We start from the raw sequence: 19972 nt of genomic DNA, 5'->3' as shown, positions 1-19972 counted from the left end.
TAAATTGAAGAGAGAATTCGAGTAATTTGAATTATCCGCATGATATCGCATTTAATTAACGTGAACGTAATAAAGTTGAATGGTAATGAAATGTTCATTTAAACGATGTTACGTGAAATAATAATAACCATTAAATTTTTCCTCCAATAAACAAAAATATTTCAACCAAAGCGTTCAAAGCGCGGAAGTTTTCACAAATTTTTCCCCGATTGAAGTTACATTTTGTGCCTAAATTTCCTTTTGCATCGTTCCGCGAGGCGTGTATGAAATTAATAAAAAAAAAAAGAAAACAAATTCAATTTCGTCACATCGCTTTGTCTATTTCGACGCCATTTTCCACTCAGTCGCGGTCATTCGTTTATCAGCAATACTTCTGCCGTTGTCGTTTTTGTTGTTCTTATATCGAGTAAAAGTAGTCGTTGCGGGAAAAGCAAGTAAAGTTTGCGATTTTTCCAGCTGAAAAAAGAAAAAGAAAAAAAGAAAAGGGGAAAAAAAAACATTCGACATTCGGCAACTTGTGCAATATTCGATTCGTACGAATCAAAAACGCCCTTCGCGTTTCGGCGTATGAATATCTTTCCTCTTTGAATCCGCCGCGGTTATCCCGGTAATTGATTATATCCACCCACGCATTCCGGCTCTGCGATCGAGTCGACAGGCTTAATTAGTTTCCTCCTCCTATACGGTTGGACCCTGTTCTCCGTGTTCCTCACTCTCCATCCCCATCCCCGTCCCTATTCCTATTCCCGTTCCCATTCCCATTCCTCTTCTCCGTTGACTACTCAAATTATTCGACGAATGTCGAGGCTTGTCGAGGATTAACGAGAAATCGCCGGAATCGTCCCGCATCCTTTGCACGTATTACCGATCCGCCAACTTCTGTTCGGTTGGTATTACGTATACCTACGCAAGCTTCGAAATTCATTGCCGGCTATTCGCTTCATATCATTTTTTATACATACGTTATTATTTTCATTTTCCATACCGATTCATTTTCAATAATAATTGGTTTTTCATCGACACTGTTTGGAATTTTTCTTATTCCTTGTTCTCAACGTGTTGTTGTTGTTGTTGCTGTTTCGTTTCACAAGTATACTCGTCAGGCGGTTTCGATATTTTATTTTTCATATACCAATACACTTATGATAGATAATATATATATATATATTTTTTTTTTTTTCTTTCAAAGCCGATTTAGAATATCTTAAATATCTTAGTGTACATATAAATATTAAGACTTTGTTCTGTTTTTGTTCGCATTTATATCTAAATATTCTTATACTACCTGTATACCCAATATTCGACCGATCAAACGCGGCATTATATTCTTAAATTAATTATTGTGCAGGCGTATTTTTCGTATCAATATCATAAATCCGCAAACATTATTCGAACGTTTAATATCTCTGACGCAGTTAAAAGGAGCATAACATTGCACAATTTCACGTATAAGTATAACCGAGCAATGGGTGATGATAAAAAAAAAAAAAAGAAAAAAAGAACGATCATAATGATAACGACAACGACAATAATAACAATAATAATAATAATAATAACAATAACGATACAACAATCGAGCTTCAAATTAATGGAGACAAGGTTATGAAAAGAAAAAAAAATTCCACACAATGCTATTTCGCGTGTAAAATACAAATGCATGTCAGACGATTATTTACACTGTTAGGTATACACTATAGATTATTACATTTTACACAGAATTTTTCCTTTTATTATCTAATATTTCCTTCTATATATATATGTATAAGATATTCAACTGTATCGTTGCATATTATATGTATATTAGGGTGAGCCAAAAAAACTAACCTACCGAATTTATGGTCTTAAAAGAACCTGTTTACTGAGAATAAAATTCTCCCGTTTGGAAAGATTTTTAGGTCAATTTTAAAAGGTGTCGCTGGCCGTTTGAAATTTCCCATTTAAATAACATACGTATAATTTTTTTTTCATCATAAATGTTGTAACTTTTGAATCGTTTGAGATAAAAAAATTTTCAAGGCATATTCTTGTAAGGCGTGAAATTCTCTAAAAAAAGTCCCTGGAGTTGATTTCTTAGACTCCAAATTCGTATAATTACGGGCGGTGAAAGTCGAAGAAAAGCGGAAATATGCGGTATAGCGTTAATACAAAAATTATAATCGAACTTTAACGAAAAATGAAGAACGAAAACAATTTATTTTGCAATTAGTGCAATTACATCGCCAGCAATATCCTAATTGCAACAAACAAAGTTTTATCAACGATTAAAAAGAATATTAATGTTTCAGAGTGCAATAAAAAATAAATAAATGAGTTAAAACTCTACTCCTTTGACGAATCTAGTTTACAAACAACATCTTTCACACACCTAGTTTCATTTTAGTCAAAGTTTTTTCATTTAGTATGGATATTTTCAATCGTAGAACCCTAAAACTGCATATTTCTGTTTTTCTTCGACCTTCACGGCCCGCAAGTATGCGAATTTTTGAGTCTAGAAAATCAACCCCACAGTCTTTTTTTAGAGAATTTAATGCCATACAAGAATATGCCTTGAAAATTTTTTTATTTCAAACGGTTCAAAAGTTGCAGCATTTTTAATGAAAAAAAATGTTCCGCGCGTCATTGAAATGGGAAATTTAAAACGGCCAGCGACACCTTTTAAAATTGAGCTAAAAATTTTTCCAAACGGGAGAATTTTTTTCTTAGTAAATACGGTCTTTTTAAGACCACAGATTCGATAGGTTAGTTTTTTCGTCTCACCCTAATATACATATAGTATATATCACACTACATGTATGTTACATACATTGCAGTCCAGCAGTATACATAATTATTTCTCGTCACGCGCTACTCTTTAAGCGTACTGTCTCCCCTCTACTGCAGCAATCGCTATTATACAATATGTATATTTCTTTTTTTTTTCTTCTAATTATACACAAATATAATTATTTATTTTTTTTTTCTCATTCTTATCTTATCATCCGCCGTCTTATAATTTAAGGTCAATATAATAACAGTGATTATTGTTGTTGTTACTATATTTAATAGACGCAAGTAATGGGGACAATAACGAGAATAGTAATAACAATATTGCGAAGACAATCGTAATTGAAATTTAATTTAAAATATTATAAAGTATAGTTCAATTTTTGAGGAATAACGCGGATGTGTATTCAATGATTCATTGTATATGCTGGGAAAAATTATTTCGTTCTTATTATTTACGTATTTGAACTTTTACTCTTAATTTTATTTCACCCGCATGCGCGATCATAACGTATTCAACATCTTTCGGTTCGGTTAATTAATTAAATTAGTCTGATCGTGTGTTATGTAACGTGGAGTTGTAAATTTAATTTTCGTGCACGAAACACCGCGGTGGAATAAAAAATGTAGGCGACGTCAAGATGAAAAAGAAATAAGCAAATAAAAAAAAAAATAAGCGGATCGAGATGGAAATAGGAATAGAAATGGGAATGGAAATAGCGAGGGACACGCGACAGTCACGAATATCGATCGACGCGTTTTAAAAATACGAATATGGCGATATGTAATTAAATATCATCGCATTCTCTGCAGAAAAATTTCTAGTCTTGCATATCGTGAAGAAGTTGGAAAGAAATGAAAATTAGAAATATGGTTCCGGAGTGAATAAAATTGAAACCAAAACTTATTTTAAAATATTACTTTAATGATGATCAACCGATTTCAAATTTCATGCGAAACCGGCTACTATGAAATTTTTCTATTCCAACAATATTAAATTTTAGTCGTTCATTTTTTTTCGCCGCGATCCAGTTTCGGCTGTTCATTTTTATTTTTATTTTCACACAATTTCACGATTGAAAATTCCTGCGATTTTCATTTTCTTTCTCTCCGTCAAATTTCAACAACTTTTGAAACAGATTGGTGAAGTAAACGGGACAAAAAGAAAAAAAAAATAAAATAAAAAATCAACGAGTATCATAAAAATTTGTCTTTCCGAACGATATTTTTTAAATCTTGATAAATTCAAGTTTCGCAACTGGATATATTGTTGAAAAATCAATCGACGTGGAAAAATTAAACTCCTCAATCACACCATCGAAAAATAATTGATTTTTGAAAGCCCGTACTCATAAAACTTGGTTAGTCAGATACTATGGCTTCTAGTTTCTAGTTTACAGTCCTTTGATGTCACGTGGCGGTATTTTGTAAACCCATCTAGATTTCCTGACCGATTCTCTTTGATCTTTCTCGTCTATACCGCCTCGTTATCAGCTCGTACAGTGCTTATATACATATTACAACGCAGACGCAGCAGCCAGACGAATCGACGCCCCTTCTCTTTGCTACCCCTAATCAATATTGTATCAACCAGATAAATCTAAACATGTGCGAAGTGTGTTTCAAAGTTGTATCCCTCTTTGGCGAGCTTTGCTTGCTTTGTTCGTTAAATATTTCACATTTTGTTAGCGAAAATTGCAAAAAGCAAAGTAAAAAACAGCACATTGACGAAAACGTTTTATTTCCGTAAATGAAATTTCTATTCGCCTCTCGTTTGAGATTGCTGTCTATTTTCATCCACAAGTTGGCGTCAGTGCGAATGAACGTGAGATTTCAAATTGCGTTAGAAGGTGACAATATCAGATTGTGAGAGGAGAACGCGGACGTCTCGTCCTAGGTGAAAAATTTATCATTGATACGGCACTGGAATTTTGGCTTCATGAATTGTGCGTAGCGATTTTTTGTAAACTATATTTAATAATTGTTCTAATCGTTTACTCGCTTATTTACAGAGAAACTTTCACGTAAAATCGAACAAACAAATGTTCATCAATTCTAATATGTTATAATTACATTGAACATTTCAATTTATGAAACGAATGCAAAAATTATATACGGTACGGAATTGGAACGATATTTACACAGAAACCTACAATTGGGCTTAAAAAATTATCATAAACTGTCACATAAAGTCTAACTAATTACGAAGAATAAATAAATGAAAAAATTATCGAAAAAATTGTCGAATCTGTTGCAAAAAAAAAAAAAAAACAACAATGCTTCGTATAATTCACGCACCCAAAATTCCAGTGTCGCATCAACGAACAATTCGACCTCGTTCGAGATCATCGCGTTCTTAATTAAAAATTTGAGATGTCACGTTTTTTCATACCGTCGTCAAAGTTTCCTCTTCGTTGTATTTTTATTCTCCCTCCTCGTGTTCTTTCTACGTCTTCTTCATCTTCTTCACCGTCGCTGTCGTCATCCCCCCCCCTCAACTCACCTACTTATACCTAAACGCTCGGAGAATCGTCGATTTAGACCATTTTGAAGAAAAATAAAAATGCTAAACAGCTCGCGTAACGCAGTTACCAGGGCATGGGACTGGTATGTATATATATATGTACATGTATGGCGAGCTCGGCTCGAGGAAATAAAAAAAAGAAAACGATCTAGGAGCGAAAAAACAGAAAAAGAAGAGAATTCACATGCATAGAGAGTGCGGGTTAAATTATACCGCGAGCATTCTTTTCCCTTCCTATCTCAATTTTATTGTTTTTTTTTTATCGCATAAAATGTTTATTGAAAATGAATTTCTAATTATTTTCCAATATATATATATATATATATATATATTGGAAATTTTATATTTATATATATAGAAATTATATATACATGTATTTATTTCTTGCGATAAGATGAAGAGGAAAACAACGAAAAAATTTACTGTGCTTATATAATCGATATAATTCAAAGGCTAAGAAATATCGACGGAAAGATATTGTCATTATCATAAGTTTCGTCCATGATAAATGATACAGTGTGTAATTATAATTCGTAATTGACCTACTGTAATTAACCAGTTCATTTAAAAATCGTCCATGAATTACACAGTTGTTAAGATCTCGTAATACAATTATGTTAATAGATATTTTAAAATCCATCGCACTTTTTTTTACTCATGCGTACACAGTTATACATACATATATCTGTTTATATATATATATATATATATATATACACGTCACTAACAAGCAGACACACTTATGCTTAAGTGTATTATCAATTGCACAAATAATCTTTTATAATCACTTCGTTATTCAGCCCTCGCACATAATAACTCTATATTATAGATATATTCTATGTATTACACTCGGTGATACATGTATATAAATGGATTTAAAATTAGGCTTTTCACAATTTTTAGCACCTTAGATTCACTACGCGGTAAAAATTTATTTCAATTCTCTCTGTACCTTTCAACCGGTTTCATTTTTTTTTTTATATCATTCATAGAAAAAGAAATAATTGAACAGATTTATTATAAACGCAGACGTGAATTACACATTTAGACTACAGGTACATCAGGATAGATCTATCATTTATATATTCGTTATTGATTTATCTGTTTGTTTTATGTATAGGAATATTTTTTTTTTTTTCTTATTATTACAGCTCTTTCGTATCCATTTTTACCCGTCTATTAATTATCTTTCGTTACGTCACGTACTCAACATTTATACAATCGATTGTACGAATAGTAATACGTATACAAATATGGGTGCACATCAATTGACTTACATATAGCTGCATATAACATTATTATTCGTTTCGAATGAAAATCGTAGACGACGAAATTATCGTCTTCCTGTTTCATAGATCTCAATTTACCGTCGTTCGGTAAGGCAGAGAAATATATTATCGATGCGAGGATTGACCGATTTTTCGGTATTGCCAAATTATCTTGAAATATACTTCTCTACTTTGTTTTACAGTTTCACTAAATACGTGCAAAAGCGAAACTGACCCTCGTGATGTGATAATTTTTCACCGATGCACAAAAATTTTCGCGATAACGATCGCGTGTCGGTAACGTTCGAAATCTTTATTACCGGTGGATAGGTGAAAATCGGTAAAACAGGAGAACATATCGTCTTACTCTACCGCGTAATACTCGATCGATATAACCTAACTCTAATTCTAATCTAATGATGAAGATTGTTCGTTCGCTCTTTAGCCCTACGTATTGTAAACAAATTATGTTAATGGTACAGATGTGGATATTCTTAGATATTTTCGCCTATAGCATTGCAGCCGAAGTTGTCGATTAATCTATACAAGCATTTTATTACGTAACACTCGTATATAGTCACTCGAAAACGCCATTGTTACCAACTACATCAAGTTCCCATACAACGTTGATTACGTACATTTTGTACAAAACATTTGGGCAGGCTGGTAAAAATGAAATAAAACGCGGGGGCGAAAAAAAAAAAAAAACAACCGTAACAATGAAATCCATATTCACTGACTCCGATTTTATTACAAGGTTCTATTCTCTCGATCAGTCATTCTCATGTGGAAATATTTCTACCCTCATTTTTCTTTCTTCCACCATTTTTCCATTCTGTTTTTGAATCGCAATTTTCGCCGTTTGTTTTATTCATCTCGTGAAAAAAAAAAAAAACTAAAATTGTTGCAAACGTACACGGACTCTTTCTTTTTCACTGCAGACCGTTGGCCGAACGGATGTTACACTTTACGTGTGTGTGTGTGTGTGTGTATAACTGTGGGGTGCAACGTCACATTGTACTCTCTCCCTGTCTATTGTATTATACGTTGCACAACAACGTCCATGTCGTTAAAATTCAACCACCGTTCTGCTGCTGTTCCCGGATCTCATTGTTGTTCCAGTTCTTCAAATCTTTTTTCTGTTCGCCTGAAAAAACTTTACCGCAAACAAGCTGTCTGTATATTACCGTTGAATGTATGCCGCGTATAACGATCGCTTCATCTTTCGTTTCGCGATAATGAGATTGACAATAGCGATTATGATTACGACGATATTAGTAATAACAGCAACAACGACGACGACAACAATAATAATAATAACAATAACAATTGCCGCTTCTAGAGTCGCAATCGTAATTTCTTTTTTGCTTCATCCGGTGGTGATTTATTTAATATTCTTACTTGCGGAAGGAAAATATTCAATGAAATATTTCACGAATTTTACCGCGAATCTCGTCACAGTGTTGGGCAAAATCGAGAGAAACGTTATTTTGAAACACATCCTAATTTTGTGTACGTAAAATTTATGAACTTGAAGGAAGAACGTTGCTTCGTTAGTACTCAAATCGTCACGTGTAGTAGAATGATAGGATACGTAATATTATATATCAGTGTATGAAGCTGGTTGCGTATTGAAATATCGACGAAGCGTGAAAACCGAACCTCGATTTAATCCAATTATATTATTCCACCCCAATGATCTCTCTATAACAATTTAACAATCGTCGATAGCTCATATTGTAAAAATTACACGCAATAATCAATATCATAACCGTCATTTTCTCGTTGAGCAGCCTGTTTGTGGTTTTCCACATTATAATTTTTCCCGCGTAACGTTGTTGTTGTTGTTGTTGGTATTATTATTGATTTTATTATTATTATTATATTTAATATTATTCATGTACTCTAGTATGGCTTGCGTGCTTGAATTTTCATTCAATTATTAGCAATATTATTCTAAATTTATATTCATTAGCTCACAGTCACTATCGTTATACTACCTATTATACGTATAATCGATTTATTGGACTGCAGGTTCTTATCCTCAATTTTTGTTATATTTATTATTATTACCATTATTGTTGTTGTTATCGTTATAATTACTATTGTTATTTCTCTTTAAATTATAATACACACTTACATCGTGATAAATACCACTTTGGAGTTCACAGGCCGGCAAAATTCTAGAATTCATTATACTGTGCCGGGGTATTGAAGGTGGGAATGATTGTCGTAGAAACAAAATTTTTATACCTTATTTCAGAGCAAAAATATAAATTTGTTTTCAAACACAGAAGAAATTTGTTTCGTAGATTGAAAGAATATCACTCAATGAATGTATTTGTATGGATAATGTTACGTGTACCTCCGTTAAAAATCGAATCACCCCGAGCACAGTTGACTCTTGATAAATTTCTACGCTTTAAAATCTGGATATACGCGTGAGTCGATTTCATTATCACCAGGTGCGGATTTTCAGCCTGGTCAGAGCCCCGAGGTCGGGAAGTTACCGAGAGTCTATAATCGCAGATTTAAATGAACGATACACTAGTACGCGCTAGAAACGTTACGTAGAAAATTAATCACCGAGCGTTTGCAGCTGTTGTTCAGTTTTTCATCTTCTATCGCGGTGTAGCGGTTCGCGAAAAAATATGCGGAATCGTAATGTAGATCGGGTGGTATTTTTTTTCACCCACACATAGGATCGTCAGACTCGACTAGCGGCGCCCCTGGGTCGTCGCTTAGGCAGGGCCTACCTGGCGGGCCTCCAAGTCTGATTTCTGTACCGGCAGAGTAAAACCTTCTTGAAGGCCTGCCTGAAGACTTTGTTGAAAATGGTGTAGAATATGGGGTTGACCATGGAGCTGGCGTATCCGAGCCAGGTGACGAGGTCGACGATCTTGTGACTTATTCTCTTCTCGCAGTCGGGACAAAACGCGGGCACTAAGTTCAGGACGAAAAACGGCGCCCAGAGGATAACGAAGGTGAAAAAGACGACCCCGAGAACCTTGGTCGCCTTTTGTTCAAGTCTGATAATCCTACCGTGCCGTGAACTATTCCTTGATACGACGCTACTCGTTCTGGAATGGTGGGTTCGAACTGGGCCCGCGTAACGCATCAGACAGGGTGACGAATTGTTGCTCTTTGCCGCTAGGGTCGCGGCTCCGTTGTGCGCGCGCATCGTCGCGGCCCGACGAAGCGGCGAGGCTCTAGGTGGCGCCAGCAGCGTCTTCGTACTACCGACGCTCGAGCCGCGGCGTCCCCCCCTCCACGTCACGACGGACCCCGACTCCGGGCCCCGCTGCCGGGCCAGCAGGCCCATGTCGAGCGGCCCCTTGCCGATCGGTTTCAGCGTATCGCTCGAAACGATAACCAACTCGGTCGACGGACGACGCGGCTGGCGCTCGGAGCCCTCGCCGAAGTAGGGACAGGTGCACGGAGGTGGCAGAGGCAGCGCCCTCTCTTCCCCCCTCTCTTCGCCGCCCGTCGACTGTGGCGCCGCCACCGATTCCCGCACCTCTCGATCATCGGCAGCCGTTGGCGATCGCGTGAACTCTCTCTGAACGTGGAAACTCGACGCTCGTTTACGGCCCGTTCGCGGTGGTGTGTTCACGCGGCTGAGGTGCGCCTCGTTGTACGTCGATGCTCGACGTCGTTGACGCCACGGCGTTGGTGGATATCCTTCCTCTACTCCCTGCAGTGTCAGGCTTGTTCGAGAACCCGATGCGCTGCTTGGCGCACTTCCGTCGAATCTGAAAAACACAGAGGGAAAAAGAATTTTTTGTTAGATTGCTGAGGTTTTTTTTACGATTCGTTGATTTTTTTTTTATGGGGTTATAGCCTAACTTGGAAGCTCTCGAAATTTCTTAGAAATTACACGAAATGTAGAAGTTTCGAAATCCCATACTTTGAAAGCATGGGATACCGTTACGAGATGATCGAAATTTTTTCAAGTAATTTGAAATCCTGATTAATCACGCGTGCGAACGATACCTGATTGAGGGCTATGTAACTGCAGCCGTCAGTGTGAAACCAAGATGTTCACGATCGATGTGCACGAAGTTTTTAGAGACAAATTTGAATGTCTGTTCCGAAGTAGATCGCAAGAAATTTGAGTAAACGTTACCGGAACTTGGTGTTACCTTGAATTGCGCCGATATCGAGGTTCTCTAATTCCCTATCGAATTTGATCGATTCGCGTTGAATGTAACGCGAAACTCTTGGCCTAGAATCGAGTGAGGAAAAAAATTCGCGGTGTTTCGTGACTTGGCGAAGTGACACCTCTGCCTATTGGTTTATTAACGTGTTTCGCCCTGAAACGATCACCGGAGGTATAAATCGACGGTAAGCATCGCCGAGAAAAGAAAGAGGAAAGAATGCTAGACAGGGTAACCTGCCTTTGGTCGATAGAGATTGATCGTCTGTGTCGACGAATGGTCGTCTGTACCAATGAAGAAAAAGAGCCTCTTGTCGCTCCTTCGAAGCAGAAGTGAAACGATCAGGATCCGGACACGAGAAGTCCTTGGTCAACACAATACTCGCCTAAACGTTAGACGGGCTTCGTTTTACCGCACTCGACTGTCCCAATCAACCTGTTCACTCAACGTCGGAGTGAAAAATGCCGCCCGGAATTGACTGTACTGAATTCCCAAGGAAAGCACCCGAGGTTTACCTCACCGATTTTCATCATTCCGTCATATGTTGTAGGGCATCGAAAAAACTTTGACAACTACTCGTTTCACATGCCAATTTGATCATCTCAACGTTAAGAGTCACCCCTGGTGTTTGATTTTTCAGGATATCCCGATAAAGATATAAATTTTTTGGATTAAACCGATTGGACATTATTATTCATCATCCATTGGATGGTAATACGCGCAGTGCTTTTACCCTCCGAGATTGCTCTCCTTGATTTTTGCGGATGAAGGGTTGTTCTCACACTTCAAACGCCTGAATTGATATGTCAAAGAAATACTCGTCTTATGTTTCTTCGAGATACAACATGTTACAAACGGCAGAATGAATCAAATCGGCGAAGTACACCTCGGGTACTTTCCTTGTCAATCAGATTCTTTGGGATGACCGCGAATCGCCATTAACAGGATCCTGAATCGGCGCTGGATGACGGCTATCGTTTTGGCTCGAGTCAGAAAAACGTCTTCAATCTGGATGTCTCTACAGTAAGAAGTTCGAGGAAAAAGTCCGGATGTTACGTTTCGCTCCGTCAACGTTTCGCACCGTCAGCTTAACTGAGAAAGAAACTCCACAGTGAGTTTGAAGTTGGAGTTGGAGGATGTACTTACACGTGGTTCTTTCGAACTGGTTGTCACTCGTCTCGTTTATCAGTTTTGCTTCACCGTCTCGGAAATTGGATAGATAAGAAATTGAGAAAGGCGGAAAAATGTATTAAGAAGCGTTGATGGCGATCGTGAAAGCGAGGTATCAGACCCTGAAAAGAGAAGCTTCCGAGCGTCTACGTAGGTCAAAAAAGCCGTCTTGGCCGGGGCTTCGAACATTCAATTCCCATTATATACGCTTGAATATTCCACCCGCGATGTGCAAAGTCTCGGAAAGAGATAGTCGATCCTGCATTCGAAGTAGGTATAACGGCGGGCAATCAGAGAGAAGAAGTTTTCAAGAAGATTGGGGGGCTGTCGTCGAGAAACGAGATACCGCCAATAAATCTCTTGGGGTGAAAATATATTATATACGTAAGGCACGTTGCGCAGCGATGCCGTTCAGGACGCAATCCGAGTGTCGTCGTTATATTATTTTGAGAGTACTTGAACTGTCGCAATATAAAACGATCTTGTTTCGAACGTGCGGCAAATTCGTTATTACGTTATACTGACAAGTCTGTCCATTAAAAAAGTGTTCCAACATTTTTAAATATAGTATATATTATCGCTTTTCGATATTCTATTCGGAACGAACTGACGGTCTCGGATGATTCTTTGATCAAGTTGTTGTTCAACTTGTTTCGTATTCAGATGACTCGTTGGAGACTTTACGATTTCGTACCGATCCAACCTGCGACATCTTTACAACCGCAAAACTGTTGATTACCGAAAAGCACGCAAGCTTGCAAAGGCTTTGAGCTAATTTTGAACTTGTGAACGGTAGCGTTTGCCTTTCTAACCGTCTTGAAATTCACCCGGAGTATGCAACTCGGCTGGTAATCGACTTCCCTACTGCATGAGGTAGTACCAATGTGTTTACCCAGAGTCTACAATCTCATTCCTGATTGGCAACGCCCCTGTCGACTATCAGGGCGCGAAACTCCAACCAACGAACCAACCCTACATCGGATGACCTCCGCCTATTGGTGGTTCGAAGCAGCGTCATTATCGCTGCAGGCTTGTATAATTCGGAATTGAATACATACGCACACACGCGCAGACACACATTTGCCTGATTTGCCCGATGAGTACGATTTGCTCGGTTTAATTGGTTCCGGATGAAACGAGATGAATTTCGAAGACGGCGAACGAATCGGGAGAAATCAAACTTTGGGGGTTCTTGTCCTTCCGGCGATATTGATATAATCGATTCTGGGAAAGCAAGTGGCAAACTTTTCGGAAACCGAAGTTTCATAATGTTATGCGACAAACTAATTTCCGATGGTTAAATACCGTTTTAGTCGTTACATTCGGCGGATCGATCATGAGACATTGATTGGTGTGTGCTCGCGAGATTCTTTATTTCCGTTTCTATCTCCTTTTTTTTTTTAGTACCAAGGTTCAAATTCCGATTTACCGTAAAATTACACACCTCCGGAGAAATTTGAGCTTTAAATAAGGCGGTTTGTTGTCTACAAATCCACGCTTTTTATTAACTGTATTACAACGAATATTTATCAAACCATTATAATCTTAAGCTACAAATACCTTTTTGAAAGTACAAAAATAGAATGTACTAGAATTTTAAACACGAGCTAAGATATCGATTACTCATTTTACATCAATTTAAACTTGTTAAAAATCTGGTAGATTAATTGGATTTTTGAACGAACTAAAACAATCAAACTAAAGACTTTTCTAAAAATCATTTGTTTTCAATTATTCTGAATCAATTCAAAATGAAGCATCAATATCTAAGCTTTTTTTTATAATTCTGATTTTCACTGTTTTTATTTTATTTATTTATTTATTTTTTTTTTTTGTTTTCAAAGAGATTCTCATAATTTACGCATTTAATAATTTCGACAAATACTCGATAGTGTGATTATCCCGTAACAAAATTAGTACAAAAGTGATTCTTGGCCAAGCAACTTGAGCTTAAACGAGCTGAACTAAATCAGAATCGTAATCGTTATACCGAAATGACGTTTGCACGCGCGGCGTTTTCCCCGATTTTCCCAACTTCCGTTTCGTTTCCTGGATTTTACTTTCTTCTTCTTGTCTCACGTTTCTTTCCTCTATTTCCTTCTGCAAAAACTAGCGAATTCTTTTTGTATCTTCTATTTTCATTCTTCGCTTTCGCCTCTCGACGACAAAGCGTTCATTTTATTCCGAGACACGAGCATGCCATGAAGACCGTCCTCTCGTTTCGATGAAACGGTATTCCGCGCGGCTCGTCTTGGCTTTTCGACGCTATAAAAACAGAATTTCAACCCTCTGGTCTGCATGCGGAGCCTTGTATCCATATTATAAATGTAGGTGTACACATATACACGAATGCAAGGGGAAGAGAAGATGAAAATTCTGGACTCCATCAAAATAACAATTTATGTGTGTGTATATATATGCACTTAAGAACGTGAAATCTACACCAGGAAATTTTCCTTCTATCCTTTTCTTTCTATAATAATAATAAGACTAACATCTCGCAGAAAAATTTGTGCCGAAGAAAACTCTTTATTTGTTCGCGTGCGCGGAATTTCCACTCAACGGAAATTGAATTCAAACTTCTCAAGTTCTGATTTATCCTGTTCTCGTTCGTACGATATCATGAAATCAAGGAGCGACTTCTCTCCTTTTGCGTAATTGAAAACCCTGCTATTTCGTAATTTCCCCACATACCGCCTGACCTAACCTCCACTCTTAACAGCTTCAGGGTTTCACACGACGTCCAGACTAGCTGAAGAAAGACGCAAGTCGGAAATTAACCAGGCCTCGGAAAAGCCCCAAAGTAGCCCCCCCCCCCCCAAAAAAAATACAAACTAATTGATACGTGTACGCGTGTCTGATTGTGAGACGCTCTCGAATTAAGTCCGGTTGTGCGAACAAGAAGAATGCCATAAAAAAAAAATGATAATGATAAAAAAATATTAAACCATTCGCTCAACGTACGGGAATAAAAATTTTTTTGCGATACAACTTTGACGTTAGAAAAAAAAAAAAAAACAATGTTTTACCGGATACTCCATGTGTAAACTTCATTCGGTACAATGATACTGTGATATATTTTTAAAGATTTTTTCCCCAAGTTGAAAATATACAATCTAATTGTTTGTATAAAATTTTTCGTAAATTCTTGATCCTAAGTTCGCGGAATATTTGCTAATGTACAATAAATCGTTCGAGGTAACGATTTTCGCTTGCGTGTTTCCTTCGGAGATATGTTGTACACACGGGTAATGTAGACAGATCCAACCAAGTTTGGCCAAGTTTTGACGAAGTTCCTTAACCGTGACCGCGACGTGCCGTTATATATCCACAGCTAGTCTACACTCACATTATACCGGCGTAACACGAGGTATAATAAACGGCAGCTTATTCAACGGCGTAGAATTTCCACCTAAACTTTACCTAATCCTTCTAAATCCCTGAAAGACACGATCAGGATCAGTCCAGGGATTTGCTCAAACTGTAGAGATTTGCAGTCCTCAATACTGTGTGTGATTTATATATATATAAATATGTGTGTGTGTGTGTGTGTGTGTATATACACATGATATAACGAGAAGGCGCAGCGTTCGCAATTTACGTCAACTTCGTCTTGGGTTGAGTGTATATATATATACATCAATTTCGCGAAAAATTGAAATCATTATTTTTACCACGAATCGGGACGTCTTTGCAGACATTTTTGTCTTTCTTTTTTCTTTTTGTGGGAATGAAGATAAAATAAAAAAAAAAAAAATGCATACGTGTGAATACATGTTTCATATAAATACACTATCTTCCAGCAATACTATTACATTTTCCTTCTAAAAATATGTATCTTTTTGCTTTTTTTCATTCTCTGTCAGTTTTCAATCTTCTTTTTTTCACTCCCTCTCTCCCCTTCTTTCTTCAATCAAATTCATAATAATCTCTGTAGACGAAACGAGATGAGATACGGTTCGTATTGTGAATTATTACAATTAGTTGTAATAAACCCGAATCTCTTCGTATAATATTCATAAAGGCTTGAGAGATTTCTTGCATATGTAGATATATATATATACCTACTGTAAGATTTTTCTTTCGATTAAAATATGCCCCCTTCTTTGGTTAATATAAGATATTTCGTATGAGAAATTCAATTATAATCACGCGGATATTACCGTTATCTCTTTTTACAGTTATTATATTTACATGCACTCTGCGAATTTTCGTCCTCATTTACTTTCCGTGAATTCGGCAATATATGCTAATCAAATATTTCTTATGTATAAATATATATTCATGTATACCGCAACCCTACAAACTCGCCTTGAGAAATTCATATTCAGTCATGTATAACCAGTCCTCTACGGATCCTGTTTCAATATTTTTCGACCTTTTACACGCACCCGTGTTCTTTGAAGCAAATGAACGAACGAACGAATTAACGAATGAACGAATCGACGATTGAGAAGTAAAAAATGTTGAATAAATAACGAGTCTTGAGCGTCTTACGGGATTTTTTTATTTCGTCATGGTATATCACTCCAAAGAGGTCGATAAATTCGGTTCCTTAAAGAAGAAGGTCGGAATATTCCTCAGCAATCGAAAATTCATCGATACCGAGACGTTCCTTGTATCGGTAGAAAATATGCAACGATCGTTTTGCGACGACAGATTTCTATACCGACATATTACCGACATTTAGCCAAGACGCAAACCTTTTTCTAGTATCATTTATTCTTTTCAATATCATTACCGTATACACCGATATCGGCGATTATTGTTACACGAATCAAACTTCTTACAGAGGTATATTCTCTGTTTTTTTATTTATTTATTTTTTTTTTCTTTATTTTGTCGCTTATCAAACATCGAATCTCACCCGCTTCGAAAGTTGCAACGATGATGCAGATTCGCGTGATGATGCTGATGCTGCTGCTGCTGCTGCTGCATCAGGTGTTGATGATTAACGGATCTCGGTGTCGGTGGCGTTTGGCTGCCCGCAGCCGCCGCCGCCATGCCTTCGAGGCCTCTCGAGAGCTTTAGCATTTCGGCACCGAAAGCGTGGAGGGCCGACATCGCCGAAGGCGGTGGGTCGCTTTCCGGTAACCACAATTCGTGCGTGTCGATGGTAGTCAGTTCCGTGTCTGTCGAGGCGCCGGAAGTATGCTGCGGCGTGCCACCACCCCCGCCGCCCGCACCGCCCCCACCGACCACCACACCACCGCCGCCCTTGTTCATCAGCAATCTCCTCCATGTACACCTTCTGTCCAAACCTGCCGGGCAAACAGTCCAACGATTTTCATATCCTGTGATTAATAATCTACAGACGTAACGCAATTTTTATATTTACGAATCAATGAACGAGGGTCGAGCAAACGAATCGTTATTGCGAGCGGACGAACGAACGAACGAACGAACGAACCTCGGGTAATTTATAAAAATTACGTCAACCAAGGTGTATTTGGTACGTATTGAATCGATGCAGAAAAATAGCGTATAATTGGCGAATCGTGAATAAATAAACAAATGAATATATTATATGAATACTTAGGTCGATACGTGATTAAATTATAATATCAAATCGAGTTAACGCATGAATAATTCAAACGACTAGACGGTTGAAAATGAACTGTTGAATGGATGAAGAAGGGAATAACAAGTTTAAGAAAAAAAAAAAACAAAGAAAGAACGAAAAAAGAACTTGAAAATTCCGATCAATTGAATTGTACAAATTAGTCAGAGAACGAATTCATATCACATTATTTAGGAATTTTTGCGGCAGCATCTTGTGATAAAATAATTCCCTGCAGTTTCCGTCCAAATTTACAGTGAACGAATACACGATAAATTGATTTAAATTTTATTAAATTGGTTTCCTTTCGTTTTTTTCTAATTTTTTTTTTTTCCCCCTCGTATCATTGTTTTTTTTGTTCTACCGCGTTTAGCAATTATTGCAGAACAGAGGAAATGACTTTTTTTTTCGGGAAAACGTGCGAATTTCTTACATCTATACGACTCGAATTGATAATTTCTTTTTTATATATAACGTATGTATGTATATTGTATATAATTCCAACAAATTTCAAGTCGTAGAAATATTATTATAACATTATTGTTTTTATTTTCGTCGGTGCTACTTCTTGAATCTTGAATTTTCCTCCAATTACGACGCCTGATTGTTTCTACTTTTTGACATCTCATCTGTAGGCACGGGAAATTTCACCAGGGTAAAATAACAAGGGTATATTCCTGCGGCTGAAGGGAGTGACTGATTACTCCCCTAACTTTCCACGGTGAAAAGGCCTTACCACTTTATCTTTACGTATATGTATACCCGAAACGCTTACTGAATTCAAATGTTTTCTTGGAAGTATTTCAATGGTTGAATATTCAATTAGTTACGTAAATTTATCAAACATGGCCTGCTGCTGATAATAATTTCTTGCGATTGAGAAATAAATGCAATATTGTCCGTGAAATATGCACGCAGTATCGTTTTCTATTTTTATTTCGCATTGCGTATATACATATGCATGAATAATAATCATGTAGTAGAAAACGAAGGTAAAAAAGGTCAAGGTAAAGTGGAAGAGGAAATAGAATAAAAACTGTATTCGATATGTCTGTGGAAACTATTTCCTTCCACCAGTTTTTATTACAAATTTTTCAATACTTTTTTACTCGCAACCCTCTTTTCCTCAAACTTACTCAATGGTACAAAAATCCTAAAAATTTCAAAATGTGAAAAATTTGGTAAATTTAAAATTATTTCGTCCAGCTGCGTCGTTTTATAAATAAGATGTTGAATCGTAGTTCCGAAACAATGAAATTGTTCTCTCTAATAATATTCAACCAATATAGCTACAATAATCCGGTCAGTTACTCGCAACATTAATTTTGAATGAAATAAAAATAGAAAGAAAGAAAGAAATAAAGAAAGTGAGAAAAAGATTGGAAGTAACGATAGAAATAAATAACGATGGTTAATTGTGCGCGATGCGATTACTCGGCGAGAGCGGAAATTCGAGGAGAGGGGTGAAAAAGGCGGGTTAATTATTAACGCGAATGATGTTCGGAACCTAAAGCGCTGCCTATTGATAATAATGAATTTAATACTTAACGAAGAAGCGGAATATCTGCGGTGTTTTCGGTGAAACGAAACGAAACCAAACGAAACAAAACGATAAGTGGTGAGGTTTCAGGAAAAGGGGCGTGTCTGGGTGTACAATAGAGACTTTATTATATACACATATAATAAAGTCGCATATACATGTGCATAAATTCCGAGACACTGACGAACTTAATTGAGATTAATTAACGTCGCGTGAAAATTAATGTCAGGATTCACTCGCTTGTATAGAACACGTATTTATATGTATTACGTGTGTAGTGAGTATATGTCGCATGACTTTCACGTGCTACGGTGAATGTCGCACGCGTTCTATGTACGTGGATGTTGTACATGATGGAAACGAAAAAAAAAACAAAAAAAAAGAAAGAAAAAAATTAATTTTATGCCAATTTCAACGTTTTTATTACGGACTTTTTTCTCTTTATTGTTGTACTCTTTTGTTACAACGCATTTTTACAAGATATCGCGATAAACGCTTGAAACTAGAGAAAAGAAGAGAAGATGGCGAGCGAAAAAAAAATTAAAAAAAAAAAAAATTTATGTAAACAATCGCGTTTCAAAAACGTGGCTGCAAACTGAGTTTGGTCGAATTGAATTTAACTTCGCAATATTTGTAGAAGCGAAAGCGGGAGTTAATTTTTAAAGATTAAAATCTGATCGACTGCCAATATGAAATTCATAATGTATTTGGTTGGAATTTTTATTTTCGAACTATTCAAAAACGTTACGAGTATCGTTTAACAAACATTTTTCTCGTGTACGAGTTACGTGATGTTTAAAAATTGCTCACCTGCGATCGGATTGAATCTGTGTATCAAATTTATAACTTCTGCTTTAGGTCATCCATTATGTTGACTAATTTGACAGTAATTATGAAACGCGGATGGACAAAACAACGTAGTTTTTTTTTTTATTTAACTTACGTACGAGGTCACACATATTAATTATAGATGAATGATCTGTTTCGGTG

At 36.9% G+C, this 19972-nt stretch overlaps 2 protein-coding genes across 2 annotated transcripts in view; one reads left to right on the top strand and one right to left on the bottom strand.

Annotated features, from left to right (window-relative positions):
• The window catches only part of LOC124178083 (26S proteasome non-ATPase regulatory subunit 1), a 65292-nt gene that overhangs the window by 39069 nt on the left and 6251 nt on the right, over positions 1-19972 (top strand). The window lies entirely within an intron of this gene.
• Positions 8432-19972, bottom strand: part of LOC124178084 (5-hydroxytryptamine receptor 2A) — a 74510-nt gene continuing 62969 nt past the window's right edge. The window contains exons 5-6 of the mRNA XM_046561225.1: positions 16750-17143; positions 8432-10307 (exon numbers count right to left, since the gene is read on the bottom strand). Of these exons, the coding sequence (XP_046417181.1) occupies positions 9308-10307; positions 16750-17143 (1394 nt within the window). The 3' untranslated portion in view covers positions 8432-9307. The remainder of the gene's footprint in view (positions 10308-16749; positions 17144-19972) is intronic.

The sequence above is a fragment of the Neodiprion fabricii genome, chromosome 3 (assembly GCF_021155785.1).
Source record: "Neodiprion fabricii isolate iyNeoFabr1 chromosome 3, iyNeoFabr1.1, whole genome shotgun sequence".
NCBI lineage: Eukaryota > Metazoa > Arthropoda > Insecta > Hymenoptera > Diprionidae > Neodiprion > Neodiprion fabricii.
The sequence above is the reverse complement of the archived record's forward strand: the minus strand, read 5'-3'. Positions and strand labels throughout refer to the sequence as shown.